At 42.2% G+C, this 23442-nt stretch overlaps 1 protein-coding gene across 4 annotated transcripts in view; it reads right to left on the bottom strand.

Annotated features, from left to right (window-relative positions):
* MXI1 (MAX interactor 1, dimerization protein) overlaps window positions 1–22949 on the bottom strand; it is an 81197-nt gene extending 58248 nt beyond the window's left edge. For 2 of the 4 annotated variants that reach the window (XM_044438434.1, XM_044438442.1), the window contains exons 1-2: window positions 22700–22949; window positions 8348–8480 (exon numbers count right to left, since the gene is read on the bottom strand). In XM_044438434.1, the coding sequence (XP_044294369.1) occupies window positions 8348–8480; window positions 22700–22934 (368 nt within the window). In that variant the 5' untranslated portion in view covers window positions 22935–22949. Of the gene's footprint in view, window positions 1–8347; window positions 8481–8958; window positions 9689–22699 lie in introns of those variants that run through there. The other 2 variants (XM_044438451.1, XM_044438456.1) reach the window with 2 other exon arrangements.
* Window positions 22950–23442: the final 493 nt, after the last annotated feature.

The raw sequence follows: 23442 nt of genomic DNA, 5'->3' as shown, positions 1-23442 counted from the left end.
GTCCTGTAGGGAAGGTTAGGTTGTAAAGGAGAGACCAATTCAATATTACCTAGGAAGCTTTTCTGGCTGAGTATCAACTGGAACCTGGGTCTGACACTCTAAGCACACAGGCTGTATCAGTGATCTTTTCAGAGGGTGGATTTCAATGAAACCATCTTCTCTAAGCCGGAACAATGCTCAACCATTCTCCAGAGCCCCTGATTTTGAAAAGACAATTATTCAGAGGCCCCATGCTTGTAGCACTGGAATAACAGAAAGATCAAGTAATCTTGCTGCACAACCAAAATATTCAGTCCATCTGGTTAGGCAACAGCCGAAATATGAGCACTTTCAAGCTGGCTTTCATTTGGATTCAAAACCAGCAAAAGGAGCCAAGATATATTTCCACAATGTACACCACTCCTATTTTCTTGGCCAACAAGAGGCACAACATACAGGCAGAAGTGAACAGCCCAAGCAGCCTAGTTCTGTCAGAAAGCATTGCCTATTGCAAGCCTCTCCTTTGCCACAGAGACCTGGAATGACTACAAGCAGGACAGGTATTTTGTATTGCATATTTCCAGCACTCACAATTAACCTTGCTCATCCCCAAATATGTGCATTTTCCCAGCATTTAGTAATATTTAGTGACATCCAGATGCTTGAGGGCCATGTAACTATAAAGACATCAGCCCTACCAAAGAGATTAAGAAGACTACATCCCTCTTAAGTTGTTAAAGCTCCAATATAGCTGAAAATTTAGAGTTAGATGGTGCCTCCCTAAAACCAGGAATAGCCCAGCACAGACACAGCACCAGATCTCACATGACATTACGTGCCTCCACCACCACCATCTATTATAATTGGTCTGCAGACACTGCAACCCACGAACCAACAACACCCATATCTAATGAGCCCAAAAACAGAACAATTATATCCTTGAGTGCATCAGATGTATTAAACACAACTTCTGATACACCTCTGTGCTATTCACACTTTTCAAATGCAAGTCCAAGTTGCCTAAATTTAACATGGCAATATAGATTTGTAGTGCTATTGCAAATACCGCATGGACATTTAAACATGGACATTACACATAGAAGTAGCAAGTGGAAAGGGATTGGGGAACAGTTGTTAAATGCAGCGAAACCCAGTCACTTAGATGTGCGTGAATCATTCACAACTGATGACACCAGCATATGTACTTAGTTTAAACTCTGGTGATTAGAATAATTGTTCTTTTTTAAAAGAAGATATGAACAAAGCCTTTTCAAAATGATACAATAACATTCTTATTAAACAGTTACCAAAATGTAAGTGCTAAAGCAGAAGACTGGCCAGTCTTCATATCTTAACTTACCATTAAAATAGAGAGCGCATGGAGACATATAATCCACACTGGGAACTTAACTGAGATGAAATCAGTGTACTATTTCCTTCTGGACAGTCACTTTCCCTCAAAAAATCCCAAATCCATCACAGAAAACAAGTATGGAGCTAAATATACTGGAAAGACCTTGCCAACATTAACACTCTCTGTAATACATTTTACAGCCATTTTTGGAGAAATCTTTTAGAACTTAGTGTCCATATGCCTCAATTCATACAGACAAACATATCTCATCAGATAAGTAGTGCAAACCATAACACCCAGGACAGCAGCTTCCATGTTCATAAGAAGATTTGCAGGATCAGGACCTCATTTGCAACCGGTGCTTGCACAGTTAGTGTAAAAGTTTTTGGCATCAAACCAAGACCATTATAATCATCCAAGCTTTTAATGAAAATCAAGATGCTACTGTTTTCCATTGCTGGTTTTTTTTAAATAGATTATTGGTGTTATGTGATGTTTTGTTGCTGTTTGATGCTTATTTATTTTGCAAGCCTTTTTTACTCTCACAAGGCAGCTAACATACTTCAAGGTCTTGGGTGTACTATTACAGTTAAGCACATGCAACTGCTAATGATTTTTTAAGCACCAGATACAGAATTAAATAAATGTGATTTTGGGTTGTTGTTTTTTAAAGTCAGCTGCGTGTGTCTCCATGGGAAAGGAGTTCCAAAGGTATGAGGCCATGACTGAGAAACTTTTATCTCTAGTGCTTGCTTGCCAGCCTAATTGCTCTTGCTGGTGGGCCAGATAGTAGAGCTCCTCATGCTGAGGTCCTTCCTAAACTTACATGACATCAGGCTACTGCTTTAGTAACAACAGTAAGGAAGTAGCTTTATTTGTACAGAGTTACCATTGGGCTTTACTTCTTCAACCCAACCACTGCAGTGTCTTACCAATGTAGTTAAAAAAAAAGATTTAAACACCTACAAGTCGAAACTACTCCCCTACAAAGTACCCAAGCACAGTACCACAGCCAATAATTCTGTAACTGGGTATGGATTTTGCAAAAATACCTTGCCTATGAAACATTTATAACTAGTGCTGTGCCAGATTTTCGCAAATGTTTCATTCAGAGTTGCACATGGTTGTTTGGAAGGGGAGCGACAGGGTTTGCAATAAAATTCCTACCTTCCATTCTCTCACACCTGTTCATACCATTGTGCTCTCCCTTTTGTTTCTCCAACTCCATTTTTTACTGAAATGGCTTCTGCACGATTCCAGCCAACTAGGGATCACATAGCAGACAAAATTATGTCACAGTGCCACATCAGCAGATTTTGGCATACATTGCACTGCTTGGTACATTTTTGTTGCCTGTCAGCACCGCAAAGCAAGAGTTTTGCACATTTAGAGGTACAGCCTTTCCCTGCCATTGCAAAGCAACTGTGTGCAGCTGCACTGCAGCAAGGAACCTCAAGCTGGTCACTTCAGTAACAGTGATGCACTGCTTGCACCATCTCGATATATACTGCCTGGCAAACCATTTGAAAAAACTTTGCGGCAGGGTAGTCCACTTCACATGGGGAGAAGATGGTTGAGAAATATGCTCCTATTTTGGAAAAATTATTTAGGAAATTACCTCCTGTTTTGGTAAAAATGTTTAGGAACAGTTCCTGAATATCTGATACCAATACCCCTGGAAATATAAGGATTATAGTGAATTTCAGACATATCATCAGATGTACATAGGTCTTCAGGGCTAATAAAACACATTCCAAACCAAAAATTTGCAGGTATATTCTCTAAAAAAGTAGAATAGCATAATGTCAAGCATTGCCCTCAGTGGCTGATTCATAAACCAGCATGGCAGAATTTATTTTGTCAGTGCAGTAATACTGAACCCCCATTTTACCAGTACTTGTCCTTGAAAATATATACACGCATGCAAACTTATTTTCAGGCAACTTTACCATAAACTAAGCTTCATGATGTATGCCAATATAGTTTCTTCCATACTAGCTACTTTCAGATGAGGCTTTTGAGGTGCAAGTGCTCTGCCTCCTTTTTGGTGGGGAAGGGATGTTCTCAGATGATGCTATCCAACTTGTAACACTTCTAGCCTTTTCACAATAAATACATATTGAGTAGGAGAAGATGGAATAGCTGCATAAGGTCTTTTGATTGCAAATGCTAGGAGCCTGCAAGCTCTTGCGGTTGCATGCATACACAGCAAAAAAAAAAAAATCTTAAGCCTACATAATCCTGGATGCAGTTTTGTTCTGGATCATGGATACAGTCTTGCCTAATGCCTTGATCAAGCCATTCACTCTTGCCACGTTTTATGCTTCTCTATTACAGACCAAGGTTCACCACGGTCAGGGATAAATCTATACCTAAAATAACCACTTTTACAAAAGAACTTGAATGTCTAAAAGATGCATGTTAACCTGGAAGCAGGTCTCAGTGAATTCAGCGAACCTTACTCCAAAGTGACTGTCTATAGTATTGCAGACTAAATCAACAGGAGCCAAATTCTGCTGCAGTAAAACATGTATTTGCATAAACATGGTTAGGGCATAATCCTATGCATATTTAGACAAAATAGCTGGCCGGGGAATGTTGGATCTAGGCTTTGCTCTGTCTGAACATGGATAGTTTCATGGCTTTAACATTGCATCATTGCTTTAAAAAGGAACTTTGGTTTCTCTACACTCTTGAGAACAATTTGTTAAGGATAGGATGGGTGAAGGATAAAAGGGAATACAGGCCTTACTGAGGTTTACCAGAAGAGCAAAGGAGCCATGAAGAAAGGAGAGAGCAGAGTGTGGAAGAAGCAAGGTGCTATGTTCTCATTTTTTTAAGCCAAATTAATTCCTTCTGAAAGTCCACTTTGATTTTTGACATGACTGTAGAAACCTGATGCATTAAAATTAAAGAATATTTTTGAAATACGACAGTCAAGGCCATAAGGCTTATAGGCACAGCAGTGGCAAGCATGACACACGATAGTGGCTGTGAGCATTGTTCCCAGTGAGCCCATGAGGGCCTGGTGAGAGGCAATTTAGCCACCCCCCTATCTTGGTCCTGCACCCCTGCTATAAGCCAAAATACTATAACTTGATGCCTGAAATCAGCCTGGTATCCCATCGCTGGAAAGAGCTCCCGTGAGCTGTTTCAGAGGAACTGTACAAGACATCACATGTCTGTTACAGAGCAATGGACTCCAAACTGTTTGCTTCCATCTTCCTACCTAAGCTGGGCACAGTCAGCTATGCCTGCTGACCATGTCTACTATTAGCCACCAGCGCTCTTAGCCTCAATTTAGCATGTCCTTTTATGAACCCAGCTGGATTGTTGGCTTACACAACAGCCCACTTTAACTTCATTAACCTGATTATATGTTGGAAAAAGCACCAGTTTGCATACATGTGGTTTTCTTGATTTCCTGCTCATGCAATAATGCTTTGGCTATTGAGGAGCCACTGAGGCTGCAATTCACCAGACTCTACTCCCACACAAGTCCTATTGAAACAATTCAGGGTTGTGCAGCAGCAGCATTCAGTGAAGAGCAGCTTCGGTGTATTAAACTAAATGAACCACCCTTGGTCCAACGGACTATTTATCCACCCCTTCAGTTATAATGGGACAAAATGGCCTCTGTTTAAGAAAAAAAAATCAATCCGAGCCCCAGTCCACAAGGAAACAGTGTGTTCTGAATTCATAGGTGACAAAGTACATATAGTTAATAGGGCCCAAAAAATTGCAGAGGTTCCACTCAACAAATCAAAGTGCCTAGCAGTCTGGCCGTGGAATTTAGTTATCCATGTTGCACTGTGGAACCCTACAGAGTTTCTTAATTGCAACCAATATGTTCACAGCCCTACTTACACCCTGGTAATCTGGTACAAGTACAGCAGAGATATAGAGGCTCAGATCCAGCACCAAGTTTGGCCCTCTCAGATCGCCAGAAGGTCATGATCCCCTCCCCTGGCCCAACCCCTTTCACTAAGCACTGATTGTTTCCTGCATCTGTTCAGTTTTCTCTCCATTTTAAAAGTCTGAAATGCTCTCTAAAGGTTTAGTTGCTGGCAGTAAGAGCTTTATGCTACAACACGTGGGCATTTTTTGCTTTGTTGTTACTCCTGCCCATGACTGGAACGCAGCCCCAACAGCTTTTCCTAAAGTCAGGCTGAAAGAGGTTCTACCCTTGGGAAGTACAACACAGAACACCCACTATCAGGAGACGACCAGGAGCCAGACTGCATGCCATAGTGGCAGGCACATGTGTTCATTCACATGGCTGTACCACTTGCACCTCATGTGACACTGCATGTGAAAAGTCTTTTTTTTTTTTGCAAAAAGATGCACCATGGCAAGTGGAGCTCAATCCCCTCACCCATGCCTTAATTATTATTCTCCTTAATTTCAGTCACTTCTGCTGCCCCCCCCCCCATACACACACAACCATTCACTTTGGTAAAGCAGCGAAGTGGTGGGGAAGAAATCTCAGCAACTGAGCACAGGAAACATAAAATGGCACAGGAGCAAGAAAGACTCATCTACCCTCACCTATGTGCATATCATGCTGGAAGACCCAAGGAGCCTGGAAATAATGCTCCAATGCAGGCACACTGGCAGATAGTCAAGGAGCATCAGGGCTGGGAGAGAGGAGATAAGGCAATATAATGCGCAGCTTCAACTTCTATAGCCCAAACCCCAGAGCAGCCCCTATCCTGGTCCTTGCTCTCTTCCCTAGAAGAAAACATAGAAACCAGCACAAACGGCAAGATACAATCAATTTGTGCCTGTCCAGCCTGCAGCTCTTTTATGTGTTTGAGACTCTGTGTGCTTGTGTCCTGCGAATCTTGCTACTCAACAACTGCCACAGGCTGCCTTCACCAAAGAGACATGCTAGAAGAAATGAACCAAACAGCAGTGAAACTACTATTGCAGATATTCATATCCTTCCCCCTGCCCAGTCCAGTGTTGATGTAAATACAGAAGGATGATGACTCCTTCATAGCAAATCATTTAAATGGAGTCAAATGCCACATCTATCCCCAAGCAAAGAAAGCAGTGAAACAATAATTGTACCAGATCCAGTAGTCCTCAGTGTGAAAACCCTCTCAGTTAAACAGAAAATAATCTCAGCACATTTTTATACTATTAGGGCCTGGTTAAGGATGCAGAAAAAAAATACAAACGAAGGTCACAAATGTTAACTGAAAAGTTTATCGCAATTCAGTTCTTCTTAATACCTAGATAGCACCAAATATGTATGTAGAGGCGCTGTCTTCCAAACAGAACTGTTTCAGTTTAACCACCTCCATAAAGTTAGCACCAGAAGGTAAAACAAATGCCCACTAAGCAGCAGAAAACCCAGCTCCCCGTGCTCTTCTTATCAACAGCACAAAGCCCATTATGCTCTGACTCTGAATGAAATATTAGTTCCAGAATATTCTATGATATCAAAGTATATCACAGCAGTCCAGACATTACTATGCCATGGTGATTAAGGTTTTAATCCTACACTCACTTACTTGGGAGTAAGTTTAAGTAACACTGCATTTTTACATGTTCAAATTTCCAAACAATGACACCCGTATCTTTTCATTACAACATATCTTTCAATCCTTCATCAGCTCAACACATCCTTCTCTTATTCCACTCCTGTCTTCTTCGTTTCTCCCATTCCCTCATGATCCTTAACTTCCACTTCTGTCACTCTGCTGCTTGTAACACTGCAGCACACTAACAACATTCAGGTTAAGGCCCACACTTGGACCCCTTCCAGTTCTTTAAGCCTGGGTACCTTTCTGGTTAAAGTCAACATCTAAGGCAAAACTTCTGCCTTTTTGGACAAGATGGAAAAAGCTATTTTTAGGAAGATCTAAACTTTCTGTTTGAGATGCAATTCAATCAAAATGGTAACTATCTAGCAATCAAAGGTTAATTTTTTAATATTGGATATCACAAATGCTTAAGGCATCATTTGGTTTTCATATCACTCTGAAATGGGATTCCCTCTGAAACTTCCCTCTCTCGCACATTTACCCTTTTAAAGAAGTAAATGAATGCTTTTCTCAGTGGGATGACTTTTGTCAAGGTAATTTCAGAATCCCCAATAGAAAAGATGAGAATTCTAGAAAATGCCAAAAATATTCAAATAAAATTACAAAGGTAGCCCTCTGCATGAAACACTCTATAAAACTACTAAATATTATCCTTATTCTGTAGAAGAATGCACAGTTTTGGGAGGTGTTTTTTCTGTGGGTTGCTTGTTCACAACTCTGCTCTTGCAGTGCCCTTTCATTCATTACCTTGGTATCATTATTGCATTGCCCTAGTACGAGCTATCAAAAGAAGGCTTCTACATTTCACTACTAAATAAAAATTCACACAGTGATAAGAAGTTCTTGATAAACAGGTACATCGGCATCCAAGCCAGTGTGCACCAAACCTAAAGTCATACAAACAGTAAACATAAGTAACAAAGTAGAAGTACATTAAGAGGGCTTATTCATTTCTCTGGTTAATGCACAAGCAAGCAAATACGGCTAGATCTAGAATCCAGGTCTGTTCTCACACACTAACTGAAAAGATTTAGGTTGTACCCCGACATACTTACCTGAGAGTGCTACTGACTTCAAAGTAAACATGCATAGGATTGGGCTCAAAACCAACTTAGTCTCCCCAGAGTAAAAAACATCCTTATTTAGAAAAGCTTTCAGTAAGAACAAATGATGAAAGTTACATCAAAGGAGTACGGCACAACTTGCAGCAGCCAATGCATTACATATCCAGCTAGCAGACTGGCTCTGCTAGATTTAAAGAGCCAGCTACCACAACAGCCTGTTGGGAAACCCTTCTATTAAAAGACATGAGATATGAAGGACCGAGGGGAAATGAAACTGTAAGAGAAGTGGAACCGAACTCACAGCAGAGGTTCCAAGTCAAATGCAACCTCTCATGCCTGATGGGTGGATGGGATTAGTTTCATCTTTTTAACCCAGCAGCCCCCCTTCCAGATTGTACCTGTTAGCAGTGCCTGTTGTGCTACCTCCGCTGCTATGCTTCCTTCCCCGGCTCAACCTCTGCGGTGGCTTTGGGACCTGCAGTCCAAGGCTCGGCACGGAAGGGAAAGTCGAGGCATAACCATGTTCACACTCTGCATAAATCATCAAGAAATGGGAATAAATAAATAAAAAGGGGTTAGGAGGCAACAGGAAACAAACAGTAGATTCCCAGCCTGCAAGTTGCAGAGGCTTGGGGGACCCCCAAATAACCCACAGGGAGCACACTGAGCTTCAAATAACAGAACTCAAGTGGGGCACGAAGGCTGCAGACAAGTTGCCCGTCAGAGGAGGCCTCCCCTTCCCTAGCAACTCAGGGAAGGAGGCAAATGCTTGCAATTCTGCATCAAGAGTTCCCAGACCTGCACCCAGAACAGTGGAAAGAGATGCTGCCAGTCCGTGGGCATCTCTCCACCCCATATTTATACCATGGGAATCTCTGCACCCCCAACTTTCCTCCCACGCCCCAAGCCCTCCCCACACATCCTGGCCTTTCCTGAAGAATAATTCATCCTCCCATGCCCCCATGAGTATGTGTCGCTTCAATCCCCACCCCATTCTCAACCCAGTTACCTCTGTCTCTACGCTCCAGGTATTCAGCTGCCTCCAGAAGGCGCTGGATGTTGATCATCTCTACCCGTTCCATAGCCCTTGGGGTGGACCAGGCCTCTTGCCTACCTCCAGAGCACGTCAAACCTCCTCCTGAAGAGCTGTGAGCGGTTTTTCCCACCCCTCCCCTTTACTCCCTTGCAGCTGACTCTTTAACGCAAGAGTGGTAACCGCGAGGTGTGTCCGCCACTTTCTGTCGGGCAGCGTGGAAGATCGGGGGAACAGCAAGCAAGGGATTTGGAGGTGCCACTTCCAGGAAGTTAATCAGCGAGGCACGAAAAGATGGAGAAAATATACCTAACAACTCCTGCAAGCAGTTGCCCCAGCTTCCCAGTCACATCCCACCCCGATAGCCTGGCTCTAAATTTCCTGTCCCTCTTCTTTCCAGCCCCTAGCCCGAAACCTGTCCTCCCCGGTCCTGAGCTACCCGGGCTTCCCCCCCCTAAACCTCTACCACGGATCCTGCCAAGCACGCTTCGCCATAAACCTCCAGCCCCAATATTTATTCCCCTCCGACCTATTCCCAGTCTTAGCCCCTAGCCCTGCATCCTGCCCCCTTGTTCCGTGACCCTACACCTTCCCTCTCCACCTCGAGGCTGCCCCTGCATCCATGGTCCAAGCCCTCTCTCCCTGGGATCTCGCCTCTTTCTCCGCCTCCTGCAGCAGATACTGTAGCTCCCTGCCTCTTTCACAGTTTGTTTACCTCTGCTTAGAAATCATGGGGAGAGGGGGAGGGGACCCACATGAGACTCTGCCCCGATGCCACTTGGGAAATGTAGTTCTCCACTTCCGCTCCTCTCCAGCGCGGCGCGCGTGCACGAGCAAAGCCGCTGCAGTTGCATTGTGGGAAGCGGCGCTTCTCCACGTTGCGCACCGTTTCATGGCTGGACGGGATCGGTTGCGGCGACATCGGTGCGTTTATCGCAGCGCCAGCAAGCCTCCCTGCACCCCCCGCAACATCCCTAGGAATACTTGCGGGCATAAAGTGGGGGTAATCCCTGCCTTCTTCCTAGCAAACTGCAGTCGCAACAAAAGCGATTTTCAGGCCGGCACTTCTGCGATGCAGGCAAGTTTTATGCGCAGTTCAACAACACTGTCCTGCCTCTTCCCTCCCGACCGTTGATACAAATCGCATGTATTTGAAGCAGCCATCAAAGCAGTAACTACGCAACTTACCAGCCACATCCTACCTATGACTACTGATTTCTGTAGGGCTTCCTTCCAAGTAAGTGTTCATAGTATTGCAGTCCAGATGGGAAAAACGTAATTATCACAACACTGCATTTATCGTGCTATTATTATAGTCAAGAACGTTTCAAAGCCGGCCACGGTAAGCGCTGAGCAAGTAGCAATTGTTGCAACTCCTCAAACTTCGAACCGGTGCAAGTTCCACCGGGACTTCCTTTCAAGTATCTCGTGTTTCCTTGTGACAATGCTAACTAAAACACCGTAAGTCATGCCAGGATTGATCTGGATAGGGTCTTTGTTGCTAATCCACTCTAGGTGTTGTGAAAGCACAAGGTCAAACGTATTCAGAATCAGCACTGCCAAATCTCAGCTTTTGAAGTCTTATCATGACAAGAATATCTCAGCCTAGAACGGCCCACTCTGGCAGTGCACATGGAAAGCTCCCACTACGAAAGCAGAGTTATTTCTGTGCAGGCTTTGGGTTTTGTGTGCTGCCTTGCAGTTTGTTGTTGTTGAGGGGTTTCCTCTAAAGCGTTATCCAGTATTTAATTTTTCATGGATGATTAATTAAAATCACTGGTAGCATAGGATGATGCTGGGCAAGCACTCTAAACATGGATGCCCCTGTAGCACCCTACTCTGTGGTTGCACAGGAGTGGATAACTGACCCTCCAAATATTTTGTCTTACAATCCCCATTAGCCCTACTAACAGGGCCAAAGGTGAGGGAAGATAGGAATTTAAGGACAACACATACAGAAGGCCATAAATGGCACACTACTGTAAAGGAAAAACAGTTTTCAAGTACAAATGATGAACTGGAACTGAAAATAAGACTGGAACGCTAGGCACACTGGCTTGAAAATTAATTACATCAAAATCAACTGAGTTTATTCCAGGGGAAATACATTGAGGAGGGGGGTTTTAATGCATAATACAGCGATAAGTTCTTAAGATTGTCCCAGATCTTACATGTGGGGCAAAACCCACTTTCAAAATGTATTTTCCCTGTTTACCTGGATTTTTTTTTAACTTGGGGTCATTACTGGGTAATTTGCCACAATAAAGAAGAGGAACTTTGAATAAGCTGTGTTGAAAAAATTAATGTATTCTGTGGGTTATTTAAGATAAAGCTAATAGAGTATAAACTAAGTTGGAGGAGATCATTAAAGGTTACAAACTGAGCAGAATGTCTTAGCCTTAAACATGGCAATATAAAGTATCATGAAATAGCAACAGTAGCATCAAAATGTTATATCAGGCAAGCAAGCAGCTACAAAGAAATAAGCAAGTTTTTCAAGTTTATCAAAACTCTTCAGCCAAACCCCTTGGATGTTAAACAGACACACAGAAGTGAGGAGAACAGATACACTCAAAAAGATGGAAAGCCAAATCTTCAGTTTGCAAAAGTTTAAAACAGAATAGAGAAAGTGTTGTATACATATACAGCACAATTCTTTTCATCATATTTACCTACCTAGACTCTGAGATAATCATATGAGTCTTTCCTCCAGGTAGCCCTGACAAATAAAGTGAAGTGTGCGGCTACAAGAGGGCCTTTTCAGTGGTGGCACCGTACCTATAGAATGCCCTCCCCAGTTAATTCAGCATCAGGTAAACCCTTGCATTCTGCAAGTATTTTAAAAACAGTTTTTAGATCTTGGCACTTAGCTTTAGACAGAAGGCAAGTAATGGGAGGCATGATAGATGTATCCAGAATTTTGCATGGCTTGAGAAAGTGAATGGGGAAACATTTTTCTCCCTCTCATGATACTAGAACATGGGGGTATCTAATCAAGCTGATCTGAGGCAGGGCAGAATCAAGAAAAACAAATGGCAATACATCTTTACACATAATTAAATTCTTCCACAAAATGTAATGATGACCACCAATATGGATGGCTTTAGAGGAGAATTTGGGCACACTCGTGGAAGAGATGGCTGTTAGCAGCTGCTAGTCTTGATGACTGCATGCTACCTCCATATTCGAAGCAGCTCACCTATGTACACCAGTTGTTGGGGAAGGTGCTATTGCACTCATGACCTGGTTGTGGGTTTCTTGTGAGCATCTGTCTGGCCACTGTATGAAATATACTGTGTATGAGACTCGATGAGCCTTGGTGTGATCCAGTATGGCTCCTGCATGAACTCTTATTTTTATCTTGGCTTTATTAGGTGCTACTTGTATTAGTTGTGTCACTGCTTTTCCTTTATGTTAAAAGTATATTGTACACTATCCAAAGAGCTTGGGTTATTAGGCCTTTGGAAAGTACAATCAATCAATCAACAGTATCCACTATGCTTAATCTAATTTATTCTTAGGTTAGTGTACTTAGGATTGCATCCTAAATTAGAAAATGCTTGATGTAAATTGATCTCAGATTGTTGCAAAAGATACAGAGAAGTCTGGCATTTCTTTCTTTAAAAATATAAAAAGTTCCTCATCCCAGGTTCAAAGCTACATTGTAGTATCCCATAATTCAAATACCTTACTAAGAATTTTGTCCAAATCACTGCCTTTTAACATGGGTCTATTATTTGAAAAATGAGGCCATTTTATGAACTTGCTTGTAACTGAGAATGAGGGGCATAATGGCAGAAAAGAAATTTACACACTGAATATGCTATTCCCCTATCCCCAAAGAATATGTTTGGCTTAGTGTTTCTGAAGAATGTGCATGTGTTTGGTGTTTGTTTGAAATATTTTGGAATTTCACTTCTGAGTTCAGGACTCCAGTGAAAATGTATTTTACAAGTTTCCTCCTACAATGATTAACCATACAAGTACAGGTTTCATTTTCTTGTAAGCAATGAGTTTATCCTTGGTGTTGGAAAATTTTGCAACATCTGACAATGAGTAACCTCTGGTATCTTGAGACACGTGGCAAAGGATGACAGCTGAGGCACTCAAATGCAAAGTGAAAGTAGTGTACTGTCATGAAATGCACCTTCTGTCCTAGGCAAGGACAGAAACGAGCCACCTTTACAGCCAGGGGTGTGGAACTCCAGTCTCTGGATTTCAGGGTTTGCTCCTGGCATCTCTTCTGGCAGCTTTGACACCAGTGGGCTGTATCCTCCCACTTGACCTTTTTAGAAAGGGATTGTTTACCTCTTATTAAACTGCACTTCAGCAGCCCAACCCTTTTTATCTTTAACAACACCTTGATTCCAGGAAGGCACCTGCATAGCAGGAACCTTTTCATGACCACAAATCAGACTTGCCAAACAGAATAAGCTAGTTCTTATGGAAATAAATGCCACTGGAATATAAATGTACTCTTTCTAAATGGAAGCCTGTGTCACCAACATGGGCTTCCATAAATAGGCCTAAATACAACTATTAATATTTCATCCCATTTAGGAATCCACTTTTTAAAAACTGGAGCTTTTAGCCTTAATAAGAGAGAGGTCAGTAAATTGAGTCTTCAAGGTTTAAAAAAGTCACTACCACAAAAACTAGTGCAAACACCACAATTATTTCACTGCCAAACATTGCTCCTTTGAATCAAAAATGCATGTGCTTATGCTTCTAACATAATAACTTTAATAGCAGGAGGCCCCAAAGCCTTTTCAAAAATTAAATGTAAATTAATAGAGGTTAACACAAGCTTTGTAAGGGCATAGTCCTATACATGTTCAGACAGAAAAAAAAGCCTACAAGTCCCAACACCTCCCAACAAGAGAATTTGGGAGTTTTTGCACCCAGCACAGTTCCTTGTCTTTCTTCTTATATACTAGCATTCTCCCCACCCTTCTTCCCATGTATTCCTACTCAATGGATTATATACCCCATCTTTTATCTTCATACCTTGGCTGCTGATGAGTGGGAGAACAATCCTCAGAGTTTACAACCATAACAAAGACTGAATCAGAGATACTGGAGTTTGCAATATTTTCAAAATTATTTTTAATTAACCAGTTTGGTATGTTCTCATTGCGGAACCCAGCACTTCTCATTGCAAAAATTCTAAGAACAGTCCTTGCACTAAACTGTCCTTATTAACAAAACAGGGGAAATAACATGCCATACCTGTTCTAATTAGTGTATTGCTTCAGTGAAGGTTATTTCAGATGCTTTGTCAAATGACTGTCATGATGCAGCTTTTTCATGGTGTCACTCAGTTCATGGAGTGCTTTTCCTGGCATCTCTAGTCTGGCATCTATCCTGTTAGGGGGGTTGTTGCCAGGTGAAGATTTTTTAAATTTTCTAATCTTAAAATCTTGTACAGGGCAATCCTGTGCATCTTTATTCAGAGGTACGCCCCACTAGGTCTACCAGGGTTTACATTATGGTAAGTGTGTATAGGACTGCATCCATAGTAATATACAAGTTCTTTGGATATTTTTGAAGTTTTGACATTTATAAAACTTTTAATTCTGTTGTGCATTTTTCTATATTTGTAGTGTCCTTTGTTCTGGTATTATTGTATGTTTGGTTACATGGTTTTATTTTTGTATTTAACTGCTTGTATATTTATGGTAACCCAACCAGAAAACCTCGGCTAGTGCATGCCACATAAAATAAATAATACATAAATAAATATTAACTCCCTAGTATTTATTTTTCAGAGCTCAATAGTTTTAGGATAAGCTGATCATCTTAGCTAATGGACATTTTGAGTTCATCTGCAGGGTCAAACTGTGGAAGCCAGTTGCCTGTTTGAAACAAGCAGACTTTGGGAATCCATGGATGTTACCACTGCCCATCCAGAGTGCTTTTGCAGTAATTCCTCTGGAGGAACAAGTATGGAAAATGTTACTTTGTAATGAGTCATCCACAAAAACAAACCATGAATAGAAGTTGTTAAGAATCTAGCATCCCAAAGATCTTCAAAGATCTTTCCTGAAAAATCTGTTTTGAATGATCAGTGAGAATTTAACATTTTTCATACTTAAGCCTCAATGCAACATCTTCTATAGAGGGAATCTGGTTAATAGATGCTTTTTTCCTAAGAAAACAGTAGTTACCATGTATAGTTTCAGCCTCACATGACTTCCTAACAACTGTTCAGACATACTTTTAACCTGGAAATAATAAGAGAGTGGTTTTCCACTGAGATGTTTTACTCACATATATATTCCTCAATGAAATCCAGGAATGTGCTTGGCAGACTGCTGGGACCATAGGGAAAGAACAAGAACACTTTTTAAGCTGCCTATTCTCAGTTGGCCTAGCAGAAATGGAAAATATGTTAAAAAGTTTAATTTTAAGTATCTGCTGATGTACTTGCTGCTAGTGATTCCCATGGATAAAAAGACACATGAACAAGACATAAGCATGGGGGCATGCTGAAAAATGAAATAGAAAAAATCAGAATCTTTGTAGTTGTCAAGTGTTGGTTGCCAATGTGGGTTGCCAATAATGCAAGCTAAGCATGTTATCTGGATTCTGGTAGCACAACATAAAGCTGCCTCTATCTGCCCTTCTCCCACTGGATCAGACACATTCCTGTTGTCTGTTACTTAGAACCCTTCATTTATCTGCCTTCTTAATCAGGTTTGCCAACTCCTGGTGTTCAGAAAGGCAAGTCAATTCTCTTCCTCATCCAAATTGCAAGAGAGGCTTAGATATCATGAGATTTAAAATAATACATTCTAGATTACTTTTATTTGACATCTGGTTTTTGAGCCTTTAGGCTACACTGAGGTCAGACTTTAATTTTTCCCCACCGCAGATACATGGTGAAGAAAAAAATTAAGTGTGTGGTGAAGGGGGGGCTGTGGATGTAAGTGATTCTCAAGATTTTAGCACCTAAGTATCAAGACAAGAGAATCATAACACTGAACTAGAGGTGTAGTGTTCTGTGCTACCATATTTTAACCTGGAAACCTGCCAACATCTATAATTGCTGGTATAACTGAGTACCATCAATTAATACTTTTAGAAGTAGTAATACTGTTGATTTCCTTACTGTTCATATAGGTACCAGAACAAATAGGTCTACATGTAGGAATAACTACAACTAAGTCATAAGAAAATGAGTATTTCTTCCTTGTTAGTCGTATAAATATTTGGCAAACACACACACACATCTTTTCTTTGCATCCAGTCAAAAATGCAAGAACAAGTAATGCCATGCTTGACTGCTAGCTTTGTGATCTCAACCACAACTGCTTTTGCCATTCCTTCTACACAATCTCTTTACCAAAGTGAAATGCTTCTACTTAAAGATTATAAACAACAATGATCTGCATATAACATCAGAGCTTCATGAAAACAGACTAGATGTGGTTTGACAGTCTAATACTGAATAACTCCACCTTGTTCCATACATCCTTCCTTATTTTCCCATTCTCTCTCTCTTATAGCCAAAAGAATTTTAAATAGTTTAATCTGGGTCAACATGATGCCCTTTTATGAAAAGCAGCTATGGGGTTTTGTAAAATAGCCCTGAGATGTCACCTTCAGAATAACAGTGATTGAGCACTCTTCATTGGAACTCCTTCCTCAGGGCCACTTCATCTATTACACCCTCACAGTGGAGAATTCTGAAAATTGGATTCATGTGGTTGACCTCCACATACAGTGAATACAGATGCCCATATGTGCTGAAGTGCAGAAAACCATGCTTTATGTTGTTGCTCCAACACCAGTTTAGGAGGAAGGGTGCTTCCCACCAGTACATTCGTAACATAAATTTTAAATGGAAGTTGTGAAGATCATGCTGAAGAAGCTGAGATAATCTTTGAAGGACAATTCTAGCTTTGACACTCTGTAGCTCGAGGAGCTGCTAGCCATTTAATGTCATCTGCAATGAATTACACACAAACATGAAACAAAATTACCCACTGGTAATTGTGAAAAAAATGCCATTTGATAAGGCCAATAACCTTTACACATACCAGAATGCTTAGTAGGGAAAAATGATCACACCATAAATTTATTAGAATGGACAGCAACTACACCTTCTCCCTGCAAATGGTATAATCTGATATTAGTTGTTTGCATTTGATCAAACCACTTAACCTAACTCATGGATAGACCACCTAAGCAAGCCAGTGCTGCATGATCCTGGAAAAGTTTCACACAATTAAGTTAAATCATGGGGGAAGCAATTTTCAAGCATTACAACAACATGAACAGCCACCATGTGACTCATTAACGTATGGAGTGGTTCTTCATCTTCATGAACTGACATTTATAAAATAGTACAAGAAAGGTCTATGTTGTTTAACAACTGGATATCTAAGGCTACAATATTATACACACTTACCTAGTCCTGTTGAACAGAATGGAGCTTCTGGGTGGATATGTATAGGGTTGTTCTGTAAGAAGCACTGAATTAACCTTTTATTTTGGCTTTCTCTGTGTTCCCTGTGGATTTTGTGTTACTGTGCTATGTATACATGGTCTAGTGGTTTCATGGGACATTTGTTTTCTACAGCTATTCCACTAATCATAAAGTTGCTCAGGAAGGAAAAGTCTTGTTACATAATTTGTAGAACAGAAAACCTGGTCTTACTCAATTTGTAGTTAAGGTGGGGGATGCGATTCAGCAGTGAAAACAGTAGGGAAGAGGGTGGGCATTGCGCAGCACATGCCTGAGGGCCATGAATGGCTCATTCCTATTTTAGAGGGTCAGCAGTTCTTCCAAGATACTGGAGCACCCATGAAACACACAAAATTTATGCTGCAGAATCGAGAAAACCATACTGGCGCACTGGTCACCTATGACTAGCAAAAACTGAGGGAATAATGTTTGCACCAAGTCCCCCCAAACAAATAATTTCTTGTTTTCACAACTGTTCCATAATAAACAAAAGAATGTATTCCTTTATAGGCTTCTTTTCCAGCCAATAACAGCTGTTTCAATAATTCCTTTTTCTTTTGAGACAAATATTTGAGACAGGTTTCTTTCTCTGTTCAGCTAGGTCCTTCTCATGGCATGCATTTTCACTTTCCCCAACCTGCATGTCCAGGCATTTTAGACAACCAATTATCATCAGCCCTGGCCAGCATAGACGATGGTTATGAAAGCTGGTAGTCCAAAATATCTGACAAGCATCAAGTTGTGGAAGGCTGAACTGCCACAAGACAAGCCCTGACTCATGCTGGAGTTGGAATGAATAGCATTGTGTGGTTATTGGGGATAACTGATTATTATTAAAAATATTGTTTTAGGCCCTTAACTTGAGCTGGGTATTTTAATATGAACAAGTGTTGCAAAATGTATTTCTGCTGCTATAATGGTCGCTATTATTGTTGTTAATTATACCAGAGTATTAGGCTTTAATAAAATGCATGCAGCTATTGCTCTCAAGCAGTTTGTTGCCTGCAGTATAAAGACAATGATATATGGTGTAGGAGCCTAAGAAAATGAAACATGACACTAAGCTCTCCTGGTTTTGTGTGAATGATAAACATGCACCAGAAATGTGAGAATGATAAATACTGAGGCAGTTTTATAAATTTGCCATAGAAGTATTTTTCCTCTGGTAAAACCTAGTTTTTAAGGCCAGGGGCTTAAAATGAAACCGCAGCAGATGACAATAGGAATATTGATATTGCATCGGGATTGCTTTTGCGTTCATTTATTCGTTTCTTAATTTTGCAAAGTAAATTGAACGTGACGTGTTATTTCCCCCAACTCAGGCACAACTGGGAATTTCCAGTATACTGGAACGTTTTGTTCTCCACGTAGGTATATTACGAGCGCACGCGCGCGCGCGCTCACACCGTGTGTTGCAAGGTGACTAATCTAATTTGGATTAAAAACAAACAAACAAACCGAAACCCAGTGAGCAACCCGTGCAGTTTGCCCTTAAACTCCCATTGCCTTGCAGAGCCGTCGTTACCATTCGGTCTGGAAAAACGGCGCTAAAACTATGCAGTTGGTAAACAAGGGGTGACTGTGAAACGCACTAAGGATAAGGGTCCCTCTGCACGAAGCGTTACGGTAATGCACTGACTCCATGGGTCTTTGAGGTTCCAGTAACTTAAGAGCAAAGAGAAGCGCAGTAAACATCCTGGAAACTTTGATCTTGCTAGGGCCATACTCGTTTCTGATATCTTGAAGGACACAAATCTTGCGTGAGGAAAGGTAAATACGGAGAACAGCAGCTCCGCCTTTCGAACACAAGTAACTTTTTTACTGCTCACAAAAGCTCTCTCGATGTGTGCATTAGTAGGAAGGCACGCGAGATGCGAACATTTCCTGCCCAGGCTAAAGAGAAGCCATGCGCCACTGAAAAAACATCTGATCGCTTGCTTTGCAATCCCGCAGGAATGTGCACAAGGAGCGCTGCCATTCCCTGTCTCAGTGCACAAACACGAAAGGAGTGGGTTGCACAGCACCCGTTCATGTCCCTATTACGGCAATTCTGCTACTTGGCGAAAACAGCGCGCGCGACCCACAGCCCTGTCGCTTTAAGCCGAGAGACTATGACATCATCTAACTACAACTCCCCCAACAAGGACACTCGCTCTGTTGCAGGCACCTCCCATTGATCTCCAGGCTCAGCAACGCATGACATCATAGGAAACAGGAAACGTCCTATTGGAGGAAAGGCCCCGAATAGCCGCGCCCTCCGAGTTAGAGCAGAGCCAATCGAAAGAGAGGAGTTTGTCTCCATGTGGAAACCATGTGGTTCTCAAAGGGAGGAGGAGCGGAGGCTGATTATACTGTAACCCAGCCAGGCAGATCAGAGTGCACCCGAGGCGGCGGCAGTCTGTGTGTATTGTGGCCTCGGTGAAACTTGGAGGAGGAAGAGGAGGAGGACGAGGAGGCTGGCGTGGGGGTTGGGGTGGTGAATGGTCTCTACCAAAATGTTCTTGCGTTGTTTACGTTTTTTTTTTGTTTTTTTTTACGGGAGAGGCACATTAAAAAGGGAGGGGGAGTTTTCGGAAAGCTGCAAACGCGTGGGTTGCCTTAGAACTGAGATGCTCTAACGCTGTGTTTGCAAACGCACTAGGTACAGACAAGATAAACACCAGCTTTTGCCCGGTATTGTATTTTTAAGCGTGCAAAAAATGTCCAAACTCCGAGCTAACCCAAGAAAGAGTTTTCCCGATAGGGGTAGGAGAAACCACCCTTCCCTGGAGACGTGGTGATTCTTAATCCACACACCAACAGTGCCTATGGACTTTCAGATGGGCCTGTGGGGACTGCAGTATGATTCCATCGAGGCGTCATTAATATTTGTGTTGCGAGAGCCAAATTTATTTCCCATTTTTAGCCAAATGGCTTGGAGAGCATCCAAAAATAGCGCATGGGGGGAAAGTTCGGATTAGTGCTGCTGTTTCCATTCGATATGCAGATTGGTGTAGGCCTTTCTGTTGGAGGCACCTGGTAAAATCAAATGAGGCTGTAGAAGGGGGAAATAAAGGACGGTCCTATGACATATTACTCGCTGTTTCAAAGAGGATATTAAAAAAAAAACACACTAAGCTGACAGCATCATTTAACAAACAGCTCTTCCCTTGTAAGCAGAATTATTGTTAGGTTCAGCTACTGCCGCTACAATTCATGTAAGGTAACTGAGTTTCATAAAGTAGCTAACAAGTACATACATACGTAGGTTTGGTGAATTTGCCACGAAGTATCTGAATTGTTGGAAGTAAACATATGATTCCTACCATGGTATGTATTTTTAATGCAGCAGTGAAGAAAGGGCGGTGGGGGAACGGGAAAACCCGGGAGAGGTGGGAAACATTCTTGAGATCCAACGCATGCATTTTAACATTCTCTTGAGGGGAATTTGCTACTTTGGGGCACGTCTGTTCTTGACGAACTGCAGGAAAGAGGAAAACTGGCACGCCTGACCTAGTTCTGGCTACACCACCTGCGCTAATGAAACGAGGTGACCGATACAAGCTGGTCAGTCCCACTCTGGGCAAGTTGCTTAGCAGAAATGCAAAAGCCAGCCCGTCGCTACTTCCCCTTCTTCCTCCCCCAGCACCCGACTAGTTTGCTCTTTGCCTACGTGACTTCCCAGGGGGGGAAGAGGGAGGGGGAGAAGGTTCTCCATTCACTTCGCTCATCTCTCTCTCTTGAACGATCGGGTGGCGTTAAACGACGGGCCCTGCAGCTCGGCCCTAGAAGTCCGGTTGGGCGACTGAGCGGCAACTGGATTGACAAGGAAGCCAGCTTGTCTTCTAAAAAATACCCCGCTGATGACAGCAGGGCTTTTGCCATTGCAAAACTCGATAGGGAGGGGAGGTTTATGAAGTCTTTGCCCTGCACCCCATCCGCCCAGAAACAACACCCATAGGCACTTATTCATTTTTTTAAAGTGAGGGGGAGGGAGACAGCAAGCCTGCAAGAGACAATCAACAAAGGCTCAGCGAATTTAACTGCAATGGAAATTTACACTGGGGAGGGGGAACGGCAGAAGGGGAGCCCCTCTTTCTGGAAGGCCTATTGGATCCGATGATCCAACGCATCATACATAAGAAGCTTGAAACTACCCCCCCCAAAAAAAACTTAAAAGCGGAGGGGAGTTAGGTCCCCCCCCCAACACCCACTGCAGGGGCTGACGCGATGCATCGCTTTATTTCCCCTTCCTTCCCCTGACCTTCCTTGTTATTAGCCAAGATTAAAGCCCCGGCTACGCTGGTTAAAATTATTCCGTGCTTGTTATTGTTCTAGGAGCCTGCTCCAAAGACGTTGCAAACGAGCGATTCTCTGTGGATTATTCTTTTTCGCTGACAGCAACATTAGCAAGGAGGGGGAGGGGTGTCTGGTAAATCCTTTTCCGCAAGAGGGAAAATACACATATCTGTAAACGTACTCCTATCCCCCCCTTTGTTCCTTCCACTTATTATTCGGCGATGTTTTCTTGAGGGAGGAGGGGATCGGTCTCTTCGGCTGGCGGGGGAGGGGGGAGCAGAGAAGGCAAGAGTTTAAAAATATAAACAACCCTTTCCGTCCCCCCCCCCACCTCCCCGTTTCCTTTAGACCGTCGAAGTATTTTCGGTTTCCCTACCAAGGCAATCATAAAGTTTGTTTTGCATTGTCTCCCCCGCACCCCACAATCCCCTAGTTCGGTCAGTTTCCTCTTTTCTCTCTCGATACCCCCCCTCCTCGCCGCCACTTTCTGCTTTTGACACATTAAGAGCCTTTTATGGGGACGTGAGATTTCACAAGAAAACATGTCATAAAAAATGCATCTGAAACATGACGACATTGTTGTGGGTCACTTTACAGATTACACAGTGGTGGGTTTGTTTTTGTTTTCTACGAAAACTAAAGAAAAACAATCCGTTTCCTAAACGGATTTTTTTTTTTTTTTAACCGAGATCTCCTGGCGCATTTTTTTTTTTTTTAAAGAAGACAATTCTCGCTGGTTGTATTTGTAATTGAAAGGCTGGAAAATTAACGAACAGTTTAGTCTGATCTGGCAACCTCAGCTCGGTCTGTCTTGTTGCATCTTCATAAACATTTTCTTCATATTCTGTTGTCATCGCACATGCCTGGCTCTTGAGGGGTGTGTGTGTGTGTGTACACACATATAAATATATATTTATTTTTTAAGGAGCAGCGGAAGAAGGAGCCAAACAAAACCAAAACTCCACTTACTTTTGTTTTCCTTCTCGATTTGCTCCAGGTAGCTGGCTGCTTCCAGCAAAATCTGCACATTCTGTAGGAAAGTGTTGATCTTCTCCATGGAGTCCTCGGTGCTGGTGTTGAAAATGTCACTGAACGGGCACCTGGACATATCTGCCACTGGCAGTTGGTTTTGCTGCCCTAGCGAAGGCTCCACAGCATCATCTTCGCATTTGAATTCCTTTCTCGGCCTGCCACGTTTCCCCATTGCTTCTGCAAATGGAAACTTTGCAATTTTTAAAGCCCTTTTGGCAGACTTTCCTCCTCTTGTTGCAGTTTGTGTGTGTGTGCGTGTGTATGTCTAGGAGAGATTGAATGAATCAAGGGACCTCTTGATTCAAAGACTCCGGGCAGGTCCTAGTGCTAGTTGACAAAAAAGGAAGAAAGGAAGAACAACAACAAAGAATGAAAGAAAGGAAAGAAAGTGGCAATAGGAATTGGAGAATCTTTCTTTTTTAATCCCGTTTTACTCAACGAACTGAGCAGAGGTCACATCACCTTTAAAACCCATTGAAAACAAAAGCTGTTTTTAAAATATGAAAAACTGCCATTGGCTTAAAGCCATAGAATAACAACGGATAAGGATGATTATACTACCTTATAACAACCTTATAATGATGTGAGTGTGTGCATAGTATTGTACAGGGTTAGATGTGCAAAATCAGAATAAGTCCCTGCCCTCAAGGAGCCTACAGTATGATCCTAAAATAAACAAT

This window comes from Varanus komodoensis, unplaced genomic scaffold (assembly GCF_004798865.1).
Source record: "Varanus komodoensis strain SLA01 unplaced genomic scaffold, ASM479886v1 scaffold1, whole genome shotgun sequence".
Lineage (NCBI taxonomy): Eukaryota > Metazoa > Chordata > Lepidosauria > Squamata > Varanidae > Varanus > Varanus komodoensis.
Note: the sequence above shows the minus strand (reverse complement) of the source record. Positions and strands in the feature narration are given on the sequence as shown.